The sequence below is a fragment of the Bipolaris maydis genome (assembly GCF_028858645.1).
Source record: "Bipolaris maydis strain C4 unplaced genomic scaffold PSV08scaffold_8, whole genome shotgun sequence".
Lineage (NCBI taxonomy): Eukaryota > Fungi > Ascomycota > Dothideomycetes > Pleosporales > Pleosporaceae > Bipolaris > Bipolaris maydis.
This window is the reverse complement of record NW_027093864.1, coordinates 1096808-1118754: the sequence shown is the minus strand read 5'-3', so window position 1 is coordinate 1118754 and position 21947 is coordinate 1096808. Positions and strand designations below refer to the sequence as shown.

The window sequence follows — 21947 nt, the reverse complement described above, 5'->3', positions numbered from 1 at the left end:
GCAGCCCCTATCAGCCAGGCCATGTCATGGTACCCCTACTGCGGGAGAAGAGGCCGCCGCAGTCGTGGGGTATGGGTATGTCGTAAGGAAGCAATGGGGTGCGTATCGTGACGCAGGTGGTGCCATGGGCGGCCGGGCAAAGGCCAAGGGGAACTGCTGAGTGGATGGATCGAGACATGTAAACAGCTGTCTGTGCCGCCTATGGATGGCTGCGTGCCAGGGGGCGCCGCACAGCAGCGGTGGGGACGTGGTGTGCTCTCCTGCAGTTCGATGGATATACACATGCATGTCCCTGGGCGAGGGTGGAGAGGCCTCAGCTACTACTGCCCTCTGCCGCTAGCGCTGTTGATGCTGTGGATGCCGCGCTGCCTCGTTCGCCATAGCCTGCCCTGACGTGCACGGCCGCCTCATTTCGCTCGTCGACACACCACACCCTCCGCCTCTGCTGAACCTCACTCCTCTGTCGCCTTTGTTGCCTCCGTCGCCCCTCCAGCCCGTTCGGCATTCCCTTGTTTCTTTTTTCGTTACCCTTCGCCGCCGCTGCCCCCAGCGATGCGCATTTGCTTCTTTTCTATAGTGTGACCGAAACGCGATCCAGTGCGAGCAGCCACGGCCGTGTCTCGAGTCGGCTTTGTGCGCGTCGCCCTCGACCAAGCCCTTTGTGCATTCCGACCTCGCCTCGACCAAGTGACACTCCCCGTCGCTCTTGTCTCCAGCACACCAACACCACCACCGCTGCCGCCACTCGTCGCCGGATCCACGTCCCTTGCCTGCTCCTTAATTATACCTTTCTCATCAACTCTACCATTTTCTAGAAAAAAACTACATAAAAAACCTATTCCCTACGCGTCGTTACCCTCAATACTCCCCCCGGGCAATGGGACATTAGGAGACCGGGCCTTCGCGACTACTAATGACCGCAGCAAACCCTCCATCGGGCGCCTTGCCGGTGGAGCACCTCAATGGATCAGATCCCTTTCTTGCGCCCCCGCAGGATGGCCAGAGGCGATACTCGGCCTTTGACAATTCGCAGTTCTCCCTCTACGTAAACGGATCGCCTGCCCAAGCCAAGCGCGCCCTTGAAGCACACTTGGCAGAGACAACTCGCAGACTGCAGGAGACATCCCACCTCGGCAACGCTCTTGTCCAACAGCGAAAGGAACTCGAAGACAGGCTGCAGGAAGTGGAACAGCAGCAAGAGGAGAATGATATTGGCGAGGATCTGCGCCACAGGCTGACCGAGCTGGAGAAGGAGTTCAACGAGGTTGGACGGGAGACGGCTCGCGTCTTCCTCCCCAAATCCCGCGTTCCGAGCGGAGAGACTGATGCTGCAACCGGCGGCTCAGTCTACTCGAGCGAAGCCCTCCAATCGCCTACTAAAGTCAGCGTTCCGTCGCGGAAGCAGAAGAACCAACCGCCGAGTCGCATCAACGATATCGCGCTAGCAACCGAAATCTCCACATCTCTGCTCTCCCAGCTCAAGGAGCTCCAGGCTGTTCTGCTTGAGAAGGATGAGGCTCTCAAAGCAGCCGACCTTGACAGATCCCAACTCGAAATCGAAGTCGAAGGCTTGTCGCAGCGCTTGCGAACCCTGGATGAGAGTGAGTCGCGACTAAAGGATGTCAACTGGAGTCTCGAAACCCAAATCCGCGAGTCCGAGGTACAGTCCAAGTCGGCGGCAGACAAGGAACACCGCCTCAATCATGCCTTGGATCTCGCACGTACGGAAAGGTCAACCTTGGAAAGGGAACTAGAGGAGTTGAAGCAGATGTACACAAAGCTCAATGACGACCACATCAACAAGATCAAGCAGCACGAGACAGAACTTTCCATTCTTCGTCGTAATGTGGCCATGACAGAGACCGAAAAAGGTGCAATGCAGCGCAAAGTGGAGGAACTCACAGCCAAGAACCAGCAGCTGGCGCAGGCTATTGCCTGGCGTGCAAGGTCCGAAGAGCGTGGTCGCTCTGAAGATTCCTCGCAAGACGACAGCTTTGTGGAACGACAATCAGGAACTCCGGACCACTCACCTGCACCCTCACCAAGCAAGGCTACTCCCCGTCATGGCATGCTCGAGACCGAGACACTGAAGCACTCCCTTCAACACGCCCACCGTATGATCCAGCAACTCAAGAACAACATTCACCGCGAAAAGACCGAGAAAATCGAACTCAAGCGAGTGCTACAAGATACCCGTGATGAATTGGATACAGCCCGCGCTCAAGTTGCACCTGGCAGCGCCAGCAAGAGAAGGAGAAGCGAAAAGGACATCTTCAAGAAGCCTCCTCGACCAGATCGCCTTGGCGCTCTGCGCAGTGGCACCCAGGAGATCATTGAGGATGACGAGTGGGAAGAGGAGGAGGGCATGCCAAGTACACCCAGCCGACAACCGCACCTCTCGGTCTCTACATCCCGAATCTTCTCCAGTGGAAACAAATCTGCCACAGAGACGAGTGCGTTCGAAGGGTTTGAGACTGCCAACGAGACGTCGGATGCCGCTTTCGAGACCGCAAATGAACGTGACGGCGTGGCAACCGAGTCGGACGCTTTCCAAACAGGAGCAGAGACACTTGACGGAGACAGCAGTGATCAGCTAACCGAAACTGAGGCCAGGCCTCCCAAGTTGAGCGAGCGTCGTAGTCGACCCTCGCTCTCAAGTCGGGGTCGTGCTGCTTCCTATGAGAGCACAGCCTCTACGTCTGGCGACGACTTCAGTGAGCCGGATTTCAGGACGCCTTTGCACCATCAAAATTCTCGTATTCGGTTGAGGCCAAGCAGCTCTCGCAGGTCAACACCCAAGATCGGCTCGGGTCTGTTCGCTAGTACACCTCCTGCATCTAGAGATTCTCCTGCCAGCTACATCAGCAGTAGCAATGAGAACACGCCTGCTCAAGGCAAGAGTCTGTTTGCAGAGCTGAATGACTTGAGTGATGATGATGGCAGCTCTGTTGAAGGTACTGTCGAAGGCACACCAAGCCGCTCTAGTATCATACACTCGCGTCAGTCGTCAACGGATGCACTGCGAAGGACCATCACTGCTATGCCCAGGCCACTTATGGTAGACTCATGTACCATGACCGAGCGAGATATCCCTGAGCCCATCACCATTTCTTCAATTTATAGCCAGGATACTCAACCGCAGGCTGTTCGCATGCCTATCCTTCAGTTGTCTTCTTTGCGTTCAAACGACACAAACCCACAGGCCCCGCGCCCTCAAGACCTCCAAGTCTCGTCAGTTTCTTCGCAGGGTACAGAGCCAAAGCAGGTGCTCCCACCAACGCTTCGTCTCTCCAGCGTTTCTGGAAACGCAACCAGTCCTCGCGCGCCACAGCTGCCTCAGTTGGCTGTATCCTCCTTGTCTGCCCAAGGAACGGAGCCGCAAGCCCCCTTGGTACCATTGTCAGCGTATTCTTCTTTGCGTTCGCTAGACACTGCTCCACGTGCTGCACCCGTCACACCTTTGAACATGTCATCTGTGTCTGCCCATACAACAGAGCCTCGACATGCTATTCCAGCGTCTCTTGGGCTGTCGGATTTCTCATCTCAGGCCACGGAGCCTCGACATGCTCCTCTACAACCTCTCGGATTGTCAGACTTCTCTTCTGAGGGCACAGAGCCTCGATATGCTCTTTCGCAATCTCTAGGGTTGTCCAACTTTTCCTCACAAGGCACAGAGCCTCGGCAATCTACTCCACCACCTCTTGCTCTGTCAGGTTTCTCATCTCAGGACACTGAGCCTGTCTCACCACATATGCAAGAGCCTGTCGTTGCCTCATTAGACGTTTCCTCCATATCTCACCAGGCTACTGAACCGAAGGAAACCAACGACTCGAAGCTTCTGGCTCCATTACAGCTGTTGAGGTCGGCCATATCGACTCAGTCAACAGAGCCTGTAGAAAGAACCGAGTCCGTTGCCGATGCTTCCAGGTCCGTATCGACTTTTGAAGAAGCTGCCTCAGTACAACCCCAGCAGGCACCTCGAGCACAAGAGCATCAGTTGCTGCAACTGTCAAAGGTGGCTGCTCACGCAACCGAGCCGAGAGATGCGTCCCACAAGCAGACACCTCTGCAGATATCAGCCCTGGTGTCTAACGGAATCGCGCCCAAGGATGCGCCCCGCACACCACTTTCAGCGTTTTCGACAACGTTGACCCAAGCCACAGAGCCGCGAATGCCCAGTCGAGAGAGACAGCAGTTTTCTGAAATCTGCTCGCACGTTGCTACCGCGCCTGTTGCACCACGACTACCGCACATGGAGCTGTCAAACTTTTCGGTCCAGTCCACCGACCCTGTCGAGACGCCCAAGCCAGCTCTACAGCAGCTTTCGTCATTGTCTTTCGAGACATCCCAGCCTGTGGAGCCTTCGAGACCAGCCCTGTCATCTTTCTCTGGTCTCTTGTCAAAAGCGACAGAGCCAATGGCGCCAAAGACGCCCGCTTCCATGGGTCTCTCAAGCGTAGAATCGCAAGCCACAGATCCCGTCAAGCCGGCACAGCATGCGCCATCGCAACTCTCAACCGTCGACACAGTCGAAACAGAGCCTATCTCGCCAAATCTTCCTGTGGGATCTGTCCTCAACGTGTCCAACGTACAAACAGTCCACGATACCCAGCCTGAGTCGCCAACGCTTCCAGCATTCCTCCCAAATCCCACAAGCAGGCCATCCACAGCGAACAGAGAGCAAGCCCCTATCATGAGCTTGTCATCTGTTGCAACTCAAGGTATCGAACCGGTGGTGCCGTCAAGACCTGTGACTGCACACAAGGACACCCCACCTCTCACTCTATCGACTATTACTCAGACAGAGACGACTGAGAACAAGCACCCATCAGTACCCAAGATCAGCTACTTTGCTGCCAGTCCAACCACAAGCAAAGATACCTCAATCGACACTATTCCTTCACCAGACGATAGCCGAGAGACGCGTGCACCCCTTGCGCCTATAAGCGCCAATATTCCCATTAAGAAAAGTCAAATACAAATGGCTGACGGAGGGACTCAGACTATGGTATCTGCCGAGCAGATTGACAAGTTACTCCTTGCTAGAAGTCAATTACGGAGCGGCACAGCGGTCGTAGAAGGGTCAGACAAAGTCCTTCCCTCTCCTGGATCACCTAGGAAGTCAATACACGATCCTCTCCGAACTCCAAAACGTCCTAGCAGCTCTGGAAGCATGCGTTCGCGCATGGAGACGCCTCCCCCACTACCACGGGACCACAAAGAAGTCATCGCTGCTGCATCGCTCAGACCCATGTCTCCTGGATCAATGGGACCGCCCTCGCTTCCTGCCTCAGCCTACAAGAAACGACCACATACGCCAACCATCAAGACAAGCAACAGCAATCTTACTCCTATGACAGGCGGTACTACTCCACGTGTGCGTCGTCCGTCACAGCGAAGCGGCGCGTCTTCGCCTCTCAGTCACCGATCGTCGTTGTCTTCGTTCACTTCGGAGATTGATCAGCGCTTCAATATACCTGGAGGCCCATCGTTTGCTCCAGGTGGACTGGCTGCCGGTGCCACAGACCCGCGGATGATTCAGGCCATTACTCAGACCATGATTGGCGAGTACCTATGGAAGTATACCCGCAAGACTGGTCGTGAAGGCATGTCTGAAAACCGACACCGGCGCTTCTTCTGGATTCATCCTTACACAAGGACCTTGTACTGGAGTGACCGCGATCCTCAGAGTGCCGACAAATCGACCTTGAAAGCTAAGAGTGTTGCTATTGAATCTGTCCAAGAGGTCGACGACCCCAACCCTCTCCCTCCCGGGCTCCACCAGAAGAGTTTACTCGTCATCACGCCGGGCAGGTCAATGAAGTTTACTGCGACTACGGGTCAGAGACACGAGACCTGGTTCAATGCTCTGAACTATTTGTGCCAGCGTGTTGAAGACGTTGAAGAAAAGTCTTCGCCAGTGTCAGAGCATAGGCCCACAACTGCTGAGGAAATTCAAGACGAGTTCAATGGCGGATATAGAAGCTCTTCGCGTCAAACCGGCCGATCAAGAGCTTCAGTGATGTCGTACGCTACTAGGCGCGCATCATCTCGCGAACCTGGCCAAGTACCCACGATCCGACAATCAAACTATTCTCAGCAACGCGCACTTTCAACCGAGGCACCTGCCCATGGCTCTGTCGCAAGCAGATTCACCAGCATGCTTCGACCAAGCGCCTCGGCCATGCGAGGATCTTTCTCCAGCCGGCGAAGCAGCAAGGCCAACGCGCCAGAGACAACAATGTATGAAGAGCCAAGCGCTTCTCATCTGGAGCTTAGTCGCGATATCCACGAGCACTTGGAGCAAGACGAAGACTTCATGCCCAACGTCCGAGCGTGCTGCGATGGTAAGTACCTCCCCTCCTACACAGCCATCATGTGTGAGCTAACGTTTGCAAAGGTAAACACGATGTTGGACATCTTCATCAACACTCGATTAGAGGTCGATACGTCAAGGCCTCTGCTTCGCGGCCTTCGCTCTTCGGTTCCATGAGCTCGCGTGCTCAGTCTCGAGCTGAGTCGCGCACAGAATCTCGCACCGAGTCTCGGACCGAGTCACGTACAGAGATGCGCAACGAGCAACTCCGCCACCAAACCGAGATGGAGGCAGCAAACTATTCAGCTGGTGCATAAAACTCTACTCACTACCTACAACCCATTCCTAAGCATCAAACGGTTCGCTTTTGCGAGCTTGAACTAGTCACATGATTTGACTGACATTCTTTATTTTCCTTAGCATTCTGTATAACTCGTGGGAGTCGGTCCCTTTTTCCTATGTCTATCTCTGTCCGTTTTGCGGCTTTTGGACGTTACAGTTCGATCTGGATTCGCATCAAACAACAAATAAACCTCGAGTGGTCGCTGCAGGAGCCTAGAGCATGGCTTTGGGCGGTAAAGCATTGCCTGTCCGATTTGCGCAGCATGCTTGAGTGGGGATGGAGCTGTACACTGAGACGACCTAACGCTTCTCCTTCGCACTAGGCTCCGACTTCGCCGTGTTTGTCGGGGCGTGTTTCCATATAACTTGTAACTAGACCCTTCATTCTCTCCTCACTCTGGAGTTGTCAAGTTTCGCATGTTTGATCTGGCAGCATATCGGAGTTGGATAATGTTTGATAGGTGGTGATAGAACTACTGTGACGGCGAATGGCTAGAACGACGGGGGGCCAATGAAGAAAGACGTAAATTGAAACATGTGCCCTTGCTCGTGACCATGCGGAGAGGCGGTGTTTTAATTCTTACTATAATTGATGCGCGTGACGGCGGCCAAGTGGGCATGCGAGCATCAAGTTCATGCAGGGCGCAGGTCGCAAAGACGGTATTCTCCGGGGGGCAAAATGCCAAGAATCTGCGTCACCGCTAAACTGAAGTAGTAGACCGAACTTTCGCTCCTGGCCAGACGCGAGGCCCATTCGTCTATTCCCTCCTTTACAACCATACAAAATCAATCGCGCATCCCATTTCCTTGTTCCACCTTCGTTTCAGCAACTGCGGGCAGCTTCCGATATACCTATAATAGACTTTTGACCACTCTAATCACACCTACGCAAACACGCAAAAGCGCGACCCAGCGCACGATATCATCTCGCACGACTTCAGAGACGACGACGACAGCAACGCCGCGTAACGACAACGGCAAAACTTCCCTCGACTAAAAACGATACCAACACACAACCACAACCATGGCGCGTAACTCTGAAAAGGCGCATTCGATGCTCTTCCGCTTTCGCGCGGCGCAGGCTGCCGAAGCGGGAATCATTGACATTTCGCGCACGCGCCGCCCCAAGCTCATCACGTCGGTCAACTCGATTCCCGTGTGCGAAAAATGGCGTGGCCAGGTCCTCAAGGAGATCTCGCGCAAAGTCACAAAGATCCAGGACGAGGCGCTCTCGGATTACCAGATTCGCGATCTTAACGATGAGATCAACAAACTCATGCGAGAGAAACACATGTGGGAAAGCCAGATCAGGTCGTTAGGAGGACCCAACTACATGCGAGGCGGAAGAGTGCTAGATGAGGAAGGGCGTGAGGTGCCTGGAGGTGGCAAGGGGTACAGGTATTTTGGGCGAGCCAAAGAGTTGCCAGGTGTCAAGGAGCTCTTCGAAAGACAAAGTCGCCCAGAAGACGACATGGACAAAGGACGCGAAAAGAGGAGCGAGCTTAGGCAAAAGGTGGATGCGGGTTACTATGGCTACAATCTGGACGAGGAAGACGGCACGCTCTTAGCATACGAGAAAGCAAAGGAGCGCGAGGCCTGGGACAATTTCATGTTACTGGGCGATGAACTGGACGAGAAAGCGAGCAAAGTGCAAAAAGAATGGATCGAACTACCAGGCGACGCGGGCGACGGTGTACGATGGCGAGTGCCTACCCTCGACGAGGTCAACAACGAGCTTGTTGAGCGCAGGAGAAGGAAGCTACTTGAGAAGCTGGGATGATTGGACGATTGGCATATTGACATGCCCTCTTTTTTTCTCCTCTGCAGAACCATTTTGAGAGGCTGAGAGGGCGAAAGAGAAATCAGGTTAAACTGTACAACACCAGATTGCAGCATTTGTTTTGGTTTTGGTTTTATTTTCCTCCAACCGACAATCCCTCTTTTTTTCGTACCTTTCTTCGAGGCTAGAAGAAGAAAGGAAGACAAAAAAAGGATCAAAGACCGATATACCCTTTTTCGTTTCTTTTTTTGATTGGGGCTGAACATTTCGCCTATCAAACAACTTTGTCAGCTCACATGTATATCAGTATCATTGGCGGACGAGCAAGAGCGAGTCTGGAGCTAGAGTGTATGAATTAAAATGTTTTATAGAACAATCAACATTGGTGCTTTGTGAAACAAGTTGCTTTTAAATATGAAAAAGAGGCGGGCTTCGTATCTGCATGTTCGCTGCGCGACGGTGGAAGGACTTGGGTATCTCATTTGTTCTTGTAGAGTTCTTCTTCCTGCAAGCCAGCCAGCCCCCCATCCTGTAGCTTGCGCACTTTTTTCCAGCTTCTACGCGCTTGCATGGTGTTTCCTTTGACACAGGCATTCAACTCCCATTGCGCGTTTGGTCTTTTTTTTCTTTCCTCTTACCTCCACTACAATCTCCCCTCCCCAGCAACATGGAATAAAAAAACTTTCCCTTTGGCCATCTTACCAAACTCAAGTCGTAAACAACGAATCTTCTTCTCGCAGGTACTCGCCAATATCCGCCTGTCGAAACGTAACAATGCCCGTGGGATCCAACTTTCTCGCATCAGCCGTCGACCTCGCACTCACACCGAATCCCTAGTAAAACTATATTAGCCCAAAACTTTCCATGCAAAAAAAGCCCCCCAAGTTTAAATAGCCTATTCTGCTCAAACTTACCAACGGCGTATCATTCATACTCAAAACCACCACACCCTGATGCTCAGGACAATCCTCGCTCCACCTGCCCACATGCGCCTTCAACACATTGCCGCCGTACAAGAAGGGCATCTCGCCATTCTGCTTCACCCACACCTTGTACCGCGCGTGCGGCGCAATGACGCTCAGCGCTGTGATGTGGAGGCGGAACTTGCCGGTTTTTGTGAATTTTCCGAGGCAGATGCCAAGGGAGAGCAGGTTGTCGCGCGCGACGCTTGTAGCGAGGTTGGCGAGGGATTCGCGGACGTAGTAGACGCGGGAGCCCTGTTGGACAGGTGAGTTAATTGGGAGTTGGGATAGTGATTTGCGAGAGGGCAGGGGGAAAGTTACCTGCACGCGGAAGACGTTGCGGTCATTGCCGCCAGCTGGGTCGGCAATGAGGTTTGTGATGCCTTTGCCGCAGTAGGAAGCTAGTTTCTCGAAGAGAGTTTTGGTTTCTGGTTCGGTGAGGGGCCTCATTTTGGGCGAGTTCGTATGTATATGTATGTATTTCCCAACTGTAGATTGGGTTGGGGGTTTGGAGGAGCTGTGCTGAACTGGCTGGGTCTGGCGCAAGTTCGCAAAGTCGAGATGTTGCTTTTGCCCGGGAAAAAAATGTGGAGCGCAAAGCGGGACTACTAGTCTCCGCCGCGGCCAAAATTTCCAATGCGCATTCCTCTTGCTTGCTGCTGCGACACCACCCAACGCAGGTGGAATTTCTCAGTCCTGGGTCCTTTTTTTAGTTTCGCATAAATCACATCATGTCCCGCGTCCCGGCTGCTAAGCGAAGAAGATTATCGCCGCCCGAGGATGGAGAGCGCGGTAACGGAACCACGGTCGATCACAAGGCGACGTTCTTGAAGAATGCGGCGAAATGGGATCTGGAGCAGGACTATGAGACGCGGCCGCGCAAGTTGAAGAAGCAGAAGGAAAATAAAAAATTGCCTGTCAGGGCAGCAGAAGGCTGGGTAGCGCCGCAGCCGACTGCGGAAGACATTAAAGAGGAAGAAGATTCGGACAGCTTTTTAGGGACAGGCAGCGAGGATGAGGGAGATGAGGGTACCGACAGAGAAGAAGAAGAAGTGGAGGAGAAAAAACCAAAGATACCGGCTCGACAGCAAATACTAGAGGCGAAAGAAGAACTTGCTCGGATAGCAAGTCTGATCAACGAGGATCCAGAGGAGCATATTGGGGCATTGAAGACATTACAAGCGCTTGCCGACTCGGAAAACTTCACAGTCAAGAAATTGACATTGGCGACGCAAGCCTCGATTTTCAAAGACATTATTCCCGGATACAGAATACGGCCACTGTCGGAGGAGAAGATGCAGGAGAAGATCTCAAAGGAAGTCAAGAAGCTGCGGCAATTCGAGCAAAAGCTCGTGTCTGGCTACGAGACTTATGTTAAGCATCTGGCGAAACTGGCAAAGGCCAGTGGATCGGATAAGGAGCAGGTTGCGAGTCTGGCTACTGTCGCTGTGAGCTGCGCGTGTAACCTGCTGAACGCAGTGCCGCATTTCAACTTTCGCACCGAGCTTCTCAAGATTCTAGTTGGCAAGCTGAGTACAAGGAAAGTCGATGCGGATTTTGTGCGATGTAGAGAGGCTATGGAGAAGTTGTTTGAAAACGACGAGGATGGCAATGTCTCGTTGGAGGGTGTTACCATGCTGACCAAGATGATGAAGAGCCGGAACTACCACTTTGATGAGAGTGTGTTGAACACGTTTCTGCATCTTCGTTTACTCTCTGAGTTCGCGCACAAGGCTTCATACCATTCTGTAGATAAGGCAGAAGAGCCAACAGTCAATGGCAAGAAGCAGAAGCAGAAGCGCGAGTTTAGGACGAAGAGGCTGCGGAAAGAGTTGAAAGAGAAGAAGGCGATCGAGAAAGAATTCAAGGAGGCTGATGCTGCTGTTAGCCACGAGGAACGTGATCGGATGCAAGCCGAGACGCTCAAGATGGTATTCGTGGCATACTTCAGAATCCTCAAGGCTCGCTCAGCAAAGCTCATGGGCGCCGTATTGGAAGGCCTGGCACGATACGCACACTTGATCAACCAAGACTTCTTCGGCGATATCCTCGAAGCACTGCGCGACATCATCGCGACCGCCGAACTCACAGCCGCAGCCGCAGCCATGGACGACGATGACGACGCCTCGGAAGACGACGACAACGAAGCCCCCGAGCGCAACCTCACGCGCGAATCCCTCCTCTGCGTCATCACCGCCTTTGCCCTCCTCGAAGGCCAGGAAGGCGCAAAAACCGCATCAGCCCTCAAACTCGACCTCAGCTACTTCATCACCCATCTCTACCGCACCCTGCACCCCGTCGCGCTCAACCCAGACATCGAACTCAGCTCCAAATCGCTCCACTTGGCCGATCCCACGGCAGGCACTTCGCACGCCGACACAGCCAAAATCAACGTCCAAACCACCATTGTCCTCTTAATCCGCTCTCTTTCTTCCGTTCTCTTGCCCGCAACCTCCATCCGCGCCGTGCCCCCCCTGCGCGTCGCAGCTTTTGCAAAGCAACTCATGACCATCTCCATGCACCTGCCTGAGAAATCCTGCGTTGCCATGCTCGGCCTGCTGAACCGCATTGCAAAGACTCACGGCAAGAAGGTGGCGCCGCTGTGGAATACGGAGGAGAGGCGCGGCGACGGCGTGTTTGATCCACTAAAGCCAGAGATCGAGGGCAGCAACCCTTTTGCGGGCACAGTGTGGGAAGGAGAGATTTTGAGGAGGCATTTTGCGCCTAGTGTGAGGGAGGCAGTCAAGGGGGTTGAGAGGAATGTGGTTGAGGCGACTAAGTAGAAGGCTAGGGGGGGGGGGGGGGGGGGGAGAAGAAGAAGAAGATTGGTAATATTGAGCTCAGAATATTACTTATCAATTCGAACGTTTGCTTGTTTCTCTCTCTCTCTCTCTCTGGAAGCTTTGGCTTGACTTGGTTTTTACGGACGTTAACAGTCAGAATCCATCCTTTTGCTATGGAAATGTTCTCTTTGATACTCCCTTTTTAAGAAAATACCAAGGCTACTACTCTGCACACCTGCGTGTAGATAGCCGCAACTTGTGAAGAATCGCCGACGCATCAACCTTGTTCGTTGTACACTGGGCATATATACGTTATATTTTGTCTTCTCTCAGCACAATCTACGTTCGCATGTGATTGCTATGACCTTTGGAGCACTAGCTATTTACGGTCTCGATATCTGTGGATGACAAGATGGGGATGTGTGGGGTTGTGGTAATGTTCCATGGTAGTTGTCACTCTTTCAATTTTTCCCAATCTGGATTGGGCGGGTACAACATGAGAAGGTTATGCTTGGCCCGTGTTTGTTGCATTACAACAGGGTGATTTTGTTTAGCTGTGTCCGAATGGAAGAGGTAGTTGATTTTACGAGTAATGATACATGTATGAGGCAGATTTATTGGAATGGGGTTGAGTGAAATAACAGCTATTCCCACTCTACTTACTCTCCCCCCCCCCCCCAAATCGACCCACATTACCCACCCCCCACCCCCCAGCTCTATGTACCACAAAATCGGATCAAAACAAGCTCAACCGCATCTCCATGAATCGCTCTGTGCAACCCTCACACTCTTATAATAGCAAAATACCGGGTGAACACGGTAGTGGGATTTGGCGAAAGTGAAATGCTTGTTTATTTCAAACGCCAAGTGCTGACTACATTCGCGTTCCAAGATCGTGTAGAGAAAGCATGGGCGGGGCGCTTGGACTTCAGGGATATGGGGAAAGTATTGGGTCTAGAAGTGTTATACGCGATATAAGCCGTGATAGAGTTTTGAGGTTGCGTTGGATATGTGTGGTGTTTAGAGGGACTGTGTAGTGTGCTTGGAGATTTTCTGAGGGTGTAGGGGAGCTTTGATGAGTCGAGTCGAGTCGTTCCTTAGGTTATGTGGCCTGTGAATAACAAGCTGTAGAAGAATGGTCAAGTTCATGGAACAACGGTGATAAAATGTCCGTTGAGCTCGAACAGAGCTCCAATGTAGCTTTTATCTACTACTCGTTCGGAAATACTATACACGGAATATTCTGTTGGGCGAAGCTTCAATTTTAAGGCTTTGACAGTTCAGGCTTGGTCTTCCGTCAAGCTCCGTAGCCGTTATCATCCGGCTTGGGCCGATCGATCTTCAGATCGGGTAGTACTTGGCCGTGACACTATTCGTAAAGAGCTTGGTATCTTAGGCAGTGATTATGATTCTGAACGGTGCAATCATCATCTCAACTGCTAACGGTCGTTTGGCTCCACACTCAGCTGGTTATGGGCTCTACACTTGAGACTAAAAGTTCTTAATAACGCGATGTCTAAAGTTGATCTTCAAAGTTCGCGTTGATGTTTTAGCACGAAGTGATTCTTATAAACGCTTTGTTACCTAGTTGGACGTTTCTTCACTCGTGTTGAACAAGTAGCTCTACTCTTGCCCATTAAAAAATGTCGTAGAAGTCCCACTAAGATAGAACCTAAGTGATACAGTTGCCTAACAACTGAACTATTGGCTTGGAGAATGGCTTAGAAAATTCCCAAGTAGTGTGAAAGATATGCCCCCTCCGGATGCGGATAGGCTACAGGATGGTAGGGCCGTTCGGATAGCGTACGGAGTATTTCTTGCGCAATCAATAGCAAGTCTACTCACTAAAGCAATTCACTGGGCTATATAAACCAAGTCTTCAACGATAACAAAATACTAATATACCTTTCAGTTCATCATGCCAACCGTATAACACACTAAGAACATTCCCTCTCGGTCCGTCAACCCTGATGGAACCCCACAAAAAAACCACGCACAATCTACTTCGGGCCCCGAGCCACCGCGGACTAAATTACACACATCCCGGAAATCAAGTAATATGTACGGCTCTAACTAAATAGCGATCTACTTCCCTAGTCTAGCAAAGGGCCGACCCATATAAACTCGGAACTACTATCGCCAGTTGTAAGGGAAATCGCAACATCGACCAATCCTACCTGCGTATGCGCTGACAATCTTCACATGTCATGAGTTTACTGTATACTTACAAAGACACAAGCGCAGAACCCCGAGCAACAGTGATAACACACAAAAACTAGTAGTATGCCAAGAGTTGGATGAACCCCAGTGATGCCGTCTATAGGTCAAATGACTGTAACTGAGACGGTTTCGCTTATTTTGGTTCATGAGCGTATAGGCGTATATGCTACATGGCAATGACGTGACTGAGAAAGTTCTTATTTTGGGTAATAAGCAACTATGCTTATAGGCTTGATTACTATTATATCTCCAAGTGCAATGTGGCGAACCACGCACGATCAAACGCACGTCGCAATTGGCAAAGCCTTTTTTTCTTACCATCCATGATCTAGCGCATCGGAAGTTTTTTTCCCTTCTGCAGATCATGACATCTAATTGCTAGTTGTGCGAAAAGAGAAAGTCGAGCCTGGTAATATATTATTAGCTCCGTGTGCTTGGACTTGTACTGAAGCCAAGCGTACGAAGTTGAAACGGACCAAATGCGATAGTCTTGGCAATGTTTGATCGGAGATATTATAAATCTTTATATGATAACTAGCAGAGTATTCGTAGCTGGGGTATCCTAACCACCGCATTGTGTCAGGTTTTGGCAAGACAAGGCATTGTTGCGGGTTGCGTTGTCCGGCAAAAGTCACCTAGTGTTTCTAGCTGTTTCAAACACTTCCAAAGATGTTCAAAGGAAAAAAGCCTTGAATTATTGAGGTCGATGCGCGAGGTTTTGCTACATTTCCTGCGGTTTCGTTTTCCACCAGTAATTTTAGTATTCATTTATTCTAGAAAGTCTTACCATAGAACTTCCGACTTTATGTAGTACTACGCGTTCCTAGTACCTGCAAATGAGCTGCTTGCGTCACTGACTCGATGCCCGAACAACATACATGGGAGGCCCTTCAGAGTCTCATGAGCCACAGTTCTTGGCGGTGCTTTCCCATCCGGCTTTCCTGCATGCAGATGCAAAATGTAATAGACCGTTCTTTAGATGGTCAGAGCGTTTGTAATCTTGGGCTCCGGCGTTATTCATCTATCACTCACTACGCTTGGGAGATAGCTAAGCTTGCAACGACAAGATCTTGAATGTATATATAAAGATCCGTCCATGTTGCAGTTGAACCAGTGTCCATCAGAGTGTGTTGTCCAGCTCTCACTGTCGATCGCTACTTCCTTTGACTACTCCGACACAAATGGCGGCGCTAAACTTCAGAACGCTGTATGCGTTCTTTGTCTCGGTTTCACTTCTTAGTGTGTTGGCGTCCGCAGATCCTCTCCATGCGTTAATGGCCCGTGGCCGACCGGCCATGAACGCTGCGATTAGGAATTCCACAACATGTACCAAGGACAAGTTGCGCATCCGTCGAGAATGGTACGTCGTCTACTTCGCAGTTCTCCCTCTTTCGCAATACTGACTCGATAACAAGGGGTGACTTGTCCGTTGGAGCTAAACTCCGCTACATTTCTGCTGTGAAATGCCTCATGAAGAAGCCATCCAAGTTGGATCCTGTCGATTACCCTGGCGCTAAATCCCGCTATGACGACTTCATCGTTGTCCACATGAAGCAGACGCCATACATCCACGGCACTGGAAACTTCCTCACCTGGCACCGCTACTATATGGCTACATTTGAAGAAACGCTGAGAAACGAGTGCCACTACAATGGCACACAGCCATACTGGAACTGGCCGAAATGGTCCCAAAGCCTGGAGACAAGCCCACTTTTTGATGGTAGCCCGACAAGTCTTGGTGGCCAGGGATACAAGACGAAAGTAAATGGCACGGCTCAGAGACCTGCTGGTGAAGGCGGTGGTTGTATCGCTAGTGGACCGTTCAAGGGCTTGCAAATGAACCTTGGGTAAGTTGCTACACTTCTTGCCATTTCTAAATACACTCCTCAATATAGTAAATCCAACTCACACATCTTGCCCAGACCTCGCGGGCTCGCAACGAACCTGCCTGACCGACCGAACCCTCGTGCGGATGGCTTCGGATATAACCCTCGCTGCGTCAGACGTGATATTTCCAGCTATCTTACACGACGCGATGGCACAATGGAAAAAGTCGTTGGTCTCATCTTGAACAACACGGACATTGGATCCTTCCAGACACATATGCAGGGAAACCCAAGTGTCCACAGTATGGGCCATTACAGCGTCGGTGTAGATCCGGGAAGTGATATTTACGCTTCACCTGGTGGTACGTTCAGTCCTTTTTCCCACTGCCGCTCGATCGTTTACTAACAAACCGTGTGTTGTAGATGTTTATTTCTGGTTCCATCATGGCATGATTGATCTGGTATATGCGGTCTGGCAAGCGCTTGACTTTCCGAATAGGCAGCAGGTTATTTCGGGTGGTACGCTATTTTGGAACGGAACAGACAGCAGACGGGCGACTTTAAATGACACCATCGATATGGACATACTCAGGACCGACAAGCCATTGCAGATCAAGGACCTAGTCAGTACAGTCAACGGGCCGTTTTGCTACCTGTACGAGTAAAGTAGGCGTGTATATATATATATATATATATATAGTTATATATCAATTTCTAGACTTTTCATGCATTAAAGAAGATGTTTTGTGAAGCCTGGTGATCAATCACGTCAGCCCAACATGGTAAAGACTCGAAGAAAATATATGCCATATATTTTGGTCCTCAGATTAGCTCTCCTGCTGTCCTCAGAAGGAACCTCAGCTGTCCCCCATTTTTCAGTCTCTCGACCTCTTAACAGGCAACAAACGGGCTCCTCAACTCGACTTTGGCTTTGATGCCCCACAGGGACATCATCACTGGACCCTTTTTCGTCCGTCTGCACAACGGGCACTTGGCAAGAAGAAAGAACAACCCACCTACAGGAGCACCGCCGCGCAAACCAGCGAGCCCCAACGACAAAGACCACGCTTCCCCACCTATGCGATGCCTCGACGGCAAAGGCGCTCGGATTGAAAACTACAATTAAATTGTCACAAGCGAACAACGTCCTCCAAGCTTGAGGCAAGGCAGCACGGCGCTTCAACTCTTTTACTTTGTCCTCAGTGCGCGGTGGGAAAGGCTGAGGCTGCGGCTTGTCGTGAAGGTGAACCCAATAGCTTTGCGAAACCACCTGTGGCCCATCGCTGTGCAATGATGTGGCCGGTGGTATGGCTTCATCTAGTATGATGGCGCACCCCCTCCGCTTTCCGTTCTTGTCTGTCATGCAGTGAGACGCCAGGGGGGATTAGTCCCCAGCATCGCCTTGTGAGGAAGGTTTGTCGTTCACTGGGGTCTAACTTGAGTTAGCCAGAGCGTAATCTTGCTTCTTCCTTTGACACTTTTTCGATAGCACCAAAAAAACAAGCAAGACGGGAAGGAAAACTGATGTGGTATCACTTACTCGCAGCTCGGGTTGTGGGTGGTGAGAGAAGCCGACTATGGAACGCGCCAAAAGTTGAGCAGGCGCGTAATCACGGGACCGCGCTAATAGGACGCTAGTGACGTAAGCTGCATGTCAATAAGCCTGTTATCAACATCAGATCTAAACCTACCCAAATGGGAAGCCATAGCTTGGCGAAGAGTGGCCCCATAAAAGCAGTATTGCCGACCTCTCTAGACGAATACCTTCCCCTCCAAACCGTGGGCTTCTTTCTCTTCTTGCCATCCGTCGCAAGGACCTTATTTTCAGATTCCGCCAACCAGTGCTGAAGCTTGCACTAGGTATCGTACATCAAGCACATATGATCAGACTGAGAAGATCGAATGAACCTCGATGCCACTTATTCAGAACTCGTGCATCCAACATCATGGCCGCTTCCTATTCTCCATGTCGCCAGGCCACCTAAAATGGATGCCAGAACAATCCTCAACCCACTCCACTTGCTTTCATCGACAGCTCCTGCGTGCTCCAGTGCAGAGATCTGTTATTATGAGCGGAGACAATATATTTACTTTGAATGAATTTTGTATGTGCGATTGTGACTCGGTATAGACCAAATGTAGAGCAATACGGAAATATGCTAGGGAACTGCAAACAAGGTTCACGGCCTTTTCCAGGCCGTTTTCATACCACCAACTCCATTATCTAACACTGTACAATGCTGTCCAATCGTACTTATCCCCAATCTCGACGCACCCATCGATCTGTAATCTCCGACGTTTCCAGATGCTTCGCCCTTTCTGTCCACTGAATTTCAGATATGAATTCTTCCCCTAGAATCGGTCTCTTTGCCTGGCCCTGTAGACGGTGAAACCGACGTATGCACCAGTCAGTGCCATACCAAACAGCACGAATTTTACAAAAGTCCATGTCCAGCTTCCCTCGCTGGGTCTTTCGCGGGTCATGGATGAAGCGGTCTTGCCACCAGTGCCTCCTGTCGATGGCATTGCACCAGGGCTCTTCTTGTAGAGGTTTGTTGACCTGACCCAAGCAATGTCGTGGTTGTCGGAGAGCTCACCAGTCTCGGCAGAGAAGCCCAGGTATGCAACAGGCGGGACCTTGAAGTTGGGGATTTCAAAGCACATGGTCCATTCGTCTTCAGCCTTGTATTGGATCTCGAGGCGGAGGAACTGCTCTTGAAAGTACGTGAGGCGGGCTTTGGTTGTGACTTGCGCGTTGCGAATGCCGCGGGCCTGATTCACTTGTTAGACTGCATATATTCCAAACTTTAGGGCGTTCGCACCGAGCATCCAGCAAGCTCGTTAGCCTTGCCGTCGTTGTCCTTGTCATACGCCGTGTTTCCATCGCCGTTCATAGCCATGATGTATGGGAATACGGTGCCTGGGCGGTTATTCTTGTAGGTATCGAAGAAAACGCCGAGGCCTTCGAACTTGTCGGTATGGCCAAAGACATTTCCTGGTTGTGCGCGTTGCTTGGTGAGCCACATGGCAAAGCCGTCGCCATAAAGGTTTCCTTGTCCGTGAATCTTGAACTCAAACATGACCTGCTCGTGTGAGTGTCTGGTTTAGTAGTGCCGTAGTTTTGGAACGAACCTCCCAATTTGTAGCCGTAAGAGGGACTCTCGAGAAGATCCAGCCATCGCGCGAGGGCTTGTCGGAAGCAAGTCGAATGTACTTATCCGTCCGAATAATGGTGTCTCCGCCAAAGTCCCACCAACGGCTTTGCATGTCCGAGTCGAGGTATGGCTATAGCAAGTGTCAGAGCAAATCCCAGTCTTCTGCCTCCAGCAGTAAATACGGTGCGAAAAGGCGACTTACAGGCTCGAGGGTGTGTGTCCGCAACTATGTTCCGATTAGCGACAACGGCCCCTCAACTCATTGTGTAGCAACAACGCACCGAGATGGCCTTGATATCAGGATCTTCGGTCAATCCTCCAGACCGCGCCCATGCGCCCGTCAAGCTCCCCGCCATCAAACACAAGCTTGCCCATGGTTTTGCAAGCAACATGGTTGCACAACGTTCTCTCTTACTGCCTGAGACGGGCGATCCCCAAGGTACCAAGCGACAAATTGGCGCGCAGAAAGAATGGAAGGAGACTTCTGTCTTGGAATTGAAAAGGAACAAAGCCTCGAGAGATTGAAGCTGCGAAAAAAAGATGGCAGCACGGGTTGGCGACTCGGACGTGCTGGAGTTCTCAAAGCTGAGACTTGGGGTTTGGAAAGGCCACTCTATCACTCCCGCGTGCAATGCAGGGGTCTTGGGTTGCGGAACCACGCTAGCGAGCAGCGCCGCTCTTGACGTCGACAACTTTTCCACGCGGGAGCCACTGCCCAACGACTCACAAACCTTACTTGCAATCCTTAATTTTTTGATACCCCCAATTCCACCAAAAAAACACACAACATTCACAATGAGTTCATTAGGCCCCAGCGACCCAAAGACGGCCGTCATGCGCCAGGTGCAGCAAGAGGCCGCTATGCAGAATGCACGCATGCTTGTCGAGGTACGCCTATACATTTTGCGTTTGTTTTGAAATTCCCTATACTAATGAATTCACAGAAACTCAACGAGCACTGCTTTGAACGCTGCGTCCCCAAGCCCGGCACATCCCTCTCCAAAGGCGAAGAAAACTGCTTCACTGCATGCATGGAAAAGTACATGAGCGCATGGAACACTGTCAGCAAGCAATACGTCGGGAGGATACAGCGTGAAAGCGCCCAGGGCGGCGCGGTGCAGAACTTTTAAATTCTGCAGGTAGGATACAAGGAAAAAGCTTGTGAGAGGAACGATGCCATGGCAAAATATACAGAATAGACGAGACTGACGGTCTCGCTTTTCCGGGCGCATGGGTAACATGAGAAATGCCATCTGTACGAGTAGGGTGACGTATCGATATGAAAATGTACTATACAATGTACGACTAGCAACACGAGCTGTGTATGAAGATAAGACATGTGGTTGAATACCAAACTCTAACTTTCAGTTATTGCTTGTCGACTGACTTCTGTCTCTGTGCATATTGCTTAACAATGAGACCACAGTTGACTTCTTGGCACAGCTTCTTCCGCCTGTCGGGGCTCAGCTTTGTTGCAAACTCCAAGCCACTTGCCCTCTCCACCGCCTCAATGGGCACTTCAAAGTCCGACAAGGGCTTGCTGTTGGAGATGACTGCGTTGGGCAGCACAAACGCTCCCAGTGCGACCTTGCCGCCTAGCTTGCCGTCTTCGGCAAAAATGACTTTGTAGAAATGCGTGGGGACGGCAACGTTGGGCGGCGAGCCGATGACTTCGTATGAGACACGCCATTTGCCGTCCTCGTCGCGCTTGGGGAGATACAAGGGGCCGGTTACAATGCGCACAGAAGGATAGTTCTGCGTGAGTCTACGGCAGAAGTCTTCGAAGTGGGCCCAGTAATCGCGGTTGAAGCCATTGCCTACCTGCGGGCACATGTTGCTCAACGCAAAGGTGTCGTCCATGGCTTCTTGGCTCCATTTTGCGTCTGCTGCGGGGACTTGGTGGCCTCGGTCATAGCCGCTGCGGAGGTAGTCCTTGAGCTTTGCGCGGAACATCTCAGGGATTGAGACATCCTCGACGAAGACACTGTGCTTTCGATCCGCGTTGTTGTTTGCTAGCGACTCTGGGGTTATGTGCTCCGCTACCCAGGCTGGGTTTCGCGTCCGTCGGTCGTACGACGATGTGAGAGAGGCAGCAGGGCGGAGGTCATTGACCGGGCCAGGAAAGCCATATTGGAAGAGACCATTGGGGTCTACAACCGCTCTGCGAGCAGCGGCAGCAACTGCAGGCGCGTGAACTGCGAGGCCCGTTGGGGCTGAGGGAATTGGGGCTACTCGTGTGGATCCAGTCACGGTTGTCGTGGTGGTTGTCGTGACAGCTGGCGTGTGCGGGAAGTTGTCTCTTCTGGTCGAGTACAGCGCTGCTGTTACTGCGGCTCCAGCAGCAGCACCGCCTGCGCCGATCAAGGCGAATGTCAGTTTCGACATGGTTGCAGTTTAGTCCTCGGAGATGGAGGGCCGCAAGGGGTAGAAGTGGACGTGGAGGCCTCTTGTAGGCGACAAGGCACCCGCACAGTCCAGCGTCCTGTCTGGCGCGCGAGGAGGGTCTCAACGCGTATATTTGTCCCCGTATGGTTCGCTGCTCGCTGCTTTTTGCATGCTGGTG

The 21947-nt window shown here is 51.6% G+C and overlaps 8 protein-coding genes across 8 annotated transcripts; 5 read left to right on the top strand and 3 right to left on the bottom strand.

Annotated features, from left to right (window-relative positions):
* The first annotated feature begins 462 nt into the window (after positions 1–462).
* Positions 463–6777, top strand: PSV08DRAFT_203947 (uncharacterized protein). Its single transcript, XM_014223270.2, has 2 exons — positions 463–6347; positions 6401–6777. Exons 1-2 carry the CDS (start codon positions 914–916, stop codon positions 6631–6633), a joined length of 5667 nt encoding a protein of 1888 aa, XP_014078745.1. The 5' UTR covers positions 463–913; the 3' UTR covers positions 6634–6777.
* Positions 6778–7881: 1104 nt separating this feature from the next.
* PSV08DRAFT_304416 (Isy1-like splicing factor) lies at positions 7882–8830 on the top strand. Its single transcript, XM_014223269.2, has one exon. The coding sequence runs from the start codon at positions 7935–7937 to the stop codon at positions 8436–8438; it is 504 nt and encodes a 167-aa protein (XP_014078744.2). The 5' UTR covers positions 7882–7934; the 3' UTR covers positions 8439–8830.
* Positions 8831–8901: 71 nt separating this feature from the next.
* On the bottom strand, positions 8902–9928 carry PSV08DRAFT_45569 (uncharacterized protein). The gene is made up of 3 exons (XM_014223268.2): positions 9722–9928; positions 9353–9655; positions 8902–9271 (listed from the first exon to the last, which is right to left on the bottom strand). The coding sequence occupies exons 1-3, from the start codon at positions 9848–9850 to the stop codon at positions 9146–9148; spliced, it is 558 nt and encodes a 185-aa protein (XP_014078743.1). The 5' UTR covers positions 9851–9928; the 3' UTR covers positions 8902–9145.
* Positions 9929–10131: 203 nt separating this feature from the next.
* On the top strand, positions 10132–12183 carry PSV08DRAFT_391716 (nucleolar complex-associated protein-domain-containing protein; the record flags this gene model as incomplete). Its single annotated transcript, XM_014223267.1, has 1 exon — positions 10132–12183. The coding sequence occupies one exon, from the start codon at positions 10132–10134 to the stop codon at positions 12181–12183; it is 2052 nt and encodes a 683-aa protein (XP_014078742.1).
* Positions 12184–15584: 3401 nt separating this feature from the next.
* PSV08DRAFT_391713 (uncharacterized protein) lies at positions 15585–16894 on the top strand (the record flags this gene model as incomplete). Its single annotated transcript, XM_014223266.1, has 4 exons — positions 15585–15763; positions 15819–16250; positions 16326–16591; positions 16653–16894. The coding sequence occupies 4 exons, from the start codon at positions 15585–15587 to the stop codon at positions 16892–16894; spliced, it is 1119 nt and encodes a 372-aa protein (XP_014078741.1).
* A 1687-nt stretch (positions 16895–18581) lies between these two features.
* Positions 18582–19955, bottom strand: PSV08DRAFT_402453 (concanavalin A-like lectin/glucanase domain-containing protein; the record flags this gene model as incomplete). The annotated part of the gene is made up of 5 exons (XM_014223265.2): positions 19666–19955; positions 19587–19610; positions 19362–19514; positions 19052–19312; positions 18582–19001 (listed from the first exon to the last, which is right to left on the bottom strand). The coding sequence occupies exons 1-5, from the start codon at positions 19774–19776 to the stop codon at positions 18582–18584; spliced, it is 969 nt and encodes a 322-aa protein (XP_014078740.1). The 5' UTR covers positions 19777–19955.
* A 141-nt stretch (positions 19956–20096) lies between these two features.
* On the top strand, positions 20097–20633 carry PSV08DRAFT_45548 (Tim10/DDP family zinc finger-domain-containing protein). The gene is made up of 2 exons (XM_014223264.2): positions 20097–20272; positions 20329–20633. Exons 1-2 carry the CDS (start codon positions 20180–20182, stop codon positions 20512–20514), a joined length of 279 nt encoding a protein of 92 aa, XP_014078739.1. The 5' UTR covers positions 20097–20179; the 3' UTR covers positions 20515–20633.
* Positions 20621–21928, bottom strand: PSV08DRAFT_304371 (uncharacterized protein). The gene has a single exon (XM_014223263.2). The coding sequence runs from the start codon at positions 21767–21769 to the stop codon at positions 20753–20755; it is 1017 nt and encodes a 338-aa protein (XP_014078738.1). The 5' UTR covers positions 21770–21928; the 3' UTR covers positions 20621–20752.
* Between the last annotated feature and the right edge of the window lie 19 nt (positions 21929–21947).

Coding starts and splice junctions, on each gene's coding strand:
- PSV08DRAFT_45548 (XM_014223264.2), top strand. CDS start 20,180: ATGAGTTCATTAGGCCCCAGCGACCCAAAGACGGCCGTCATGCGCCAG. Junction 20,273..20,328: donor ATGCACGCATGCTTGTCGAG/GTACGCCTATAC, acceptor ATGAATTCACAG/AAACTCAACGAGCACTGCTT.
- PSV08DRAFT_304416 (XM_014223269.2), top strand. CDS start 7,935: ATGCGAGAGAAACACATGTGGGAAAGCCAGATCAGGTCGTTAGGAGGA.
- PSV08DRAFT_203947 (XM_014223270.2), top strand. CDS start 914: ATGACCGCAGCAAACCCTCCATCGGGCGCCTTGCCGGTGGAGCACCTC. Junction 6,348..6,400: donor CGTCCGAGCGTGCTGCGATG/GTAAGTACCTCC, acceptor ACGTTTGCAAAG/GTAAACACGATGTTGGACAT.
- PSV08DRAFT_304371 (XM_014223263.2), bottom strand. CDS start 21,769: ATGTCGAAACTGACATTCGCCTTGATCGGCGCAGGCGGTGCTGCTGCT.
- PSV08DRAFT_45569 (XM_014223268.2), bottom strand. CDS start 9,850: ATGAGGCCCCTCACCGAACCAGAAACCAAAACTCTCTTCGAGAAACTA. Junction 9,656..9,721: donor GCAACGTCTTCCGCGTGCAG/GTAACTTTCCCC, acceptor CCTGTCCAACAG/GGCTCCCGCGTCTACTACGT. Junction 9,272..9,352: donor GTATGAATGATACGCCGTTG/GTAAGTTTGAGC, acceptor TAGTTTTACTAG/GGATTCGGTGTGAGTGCGAG.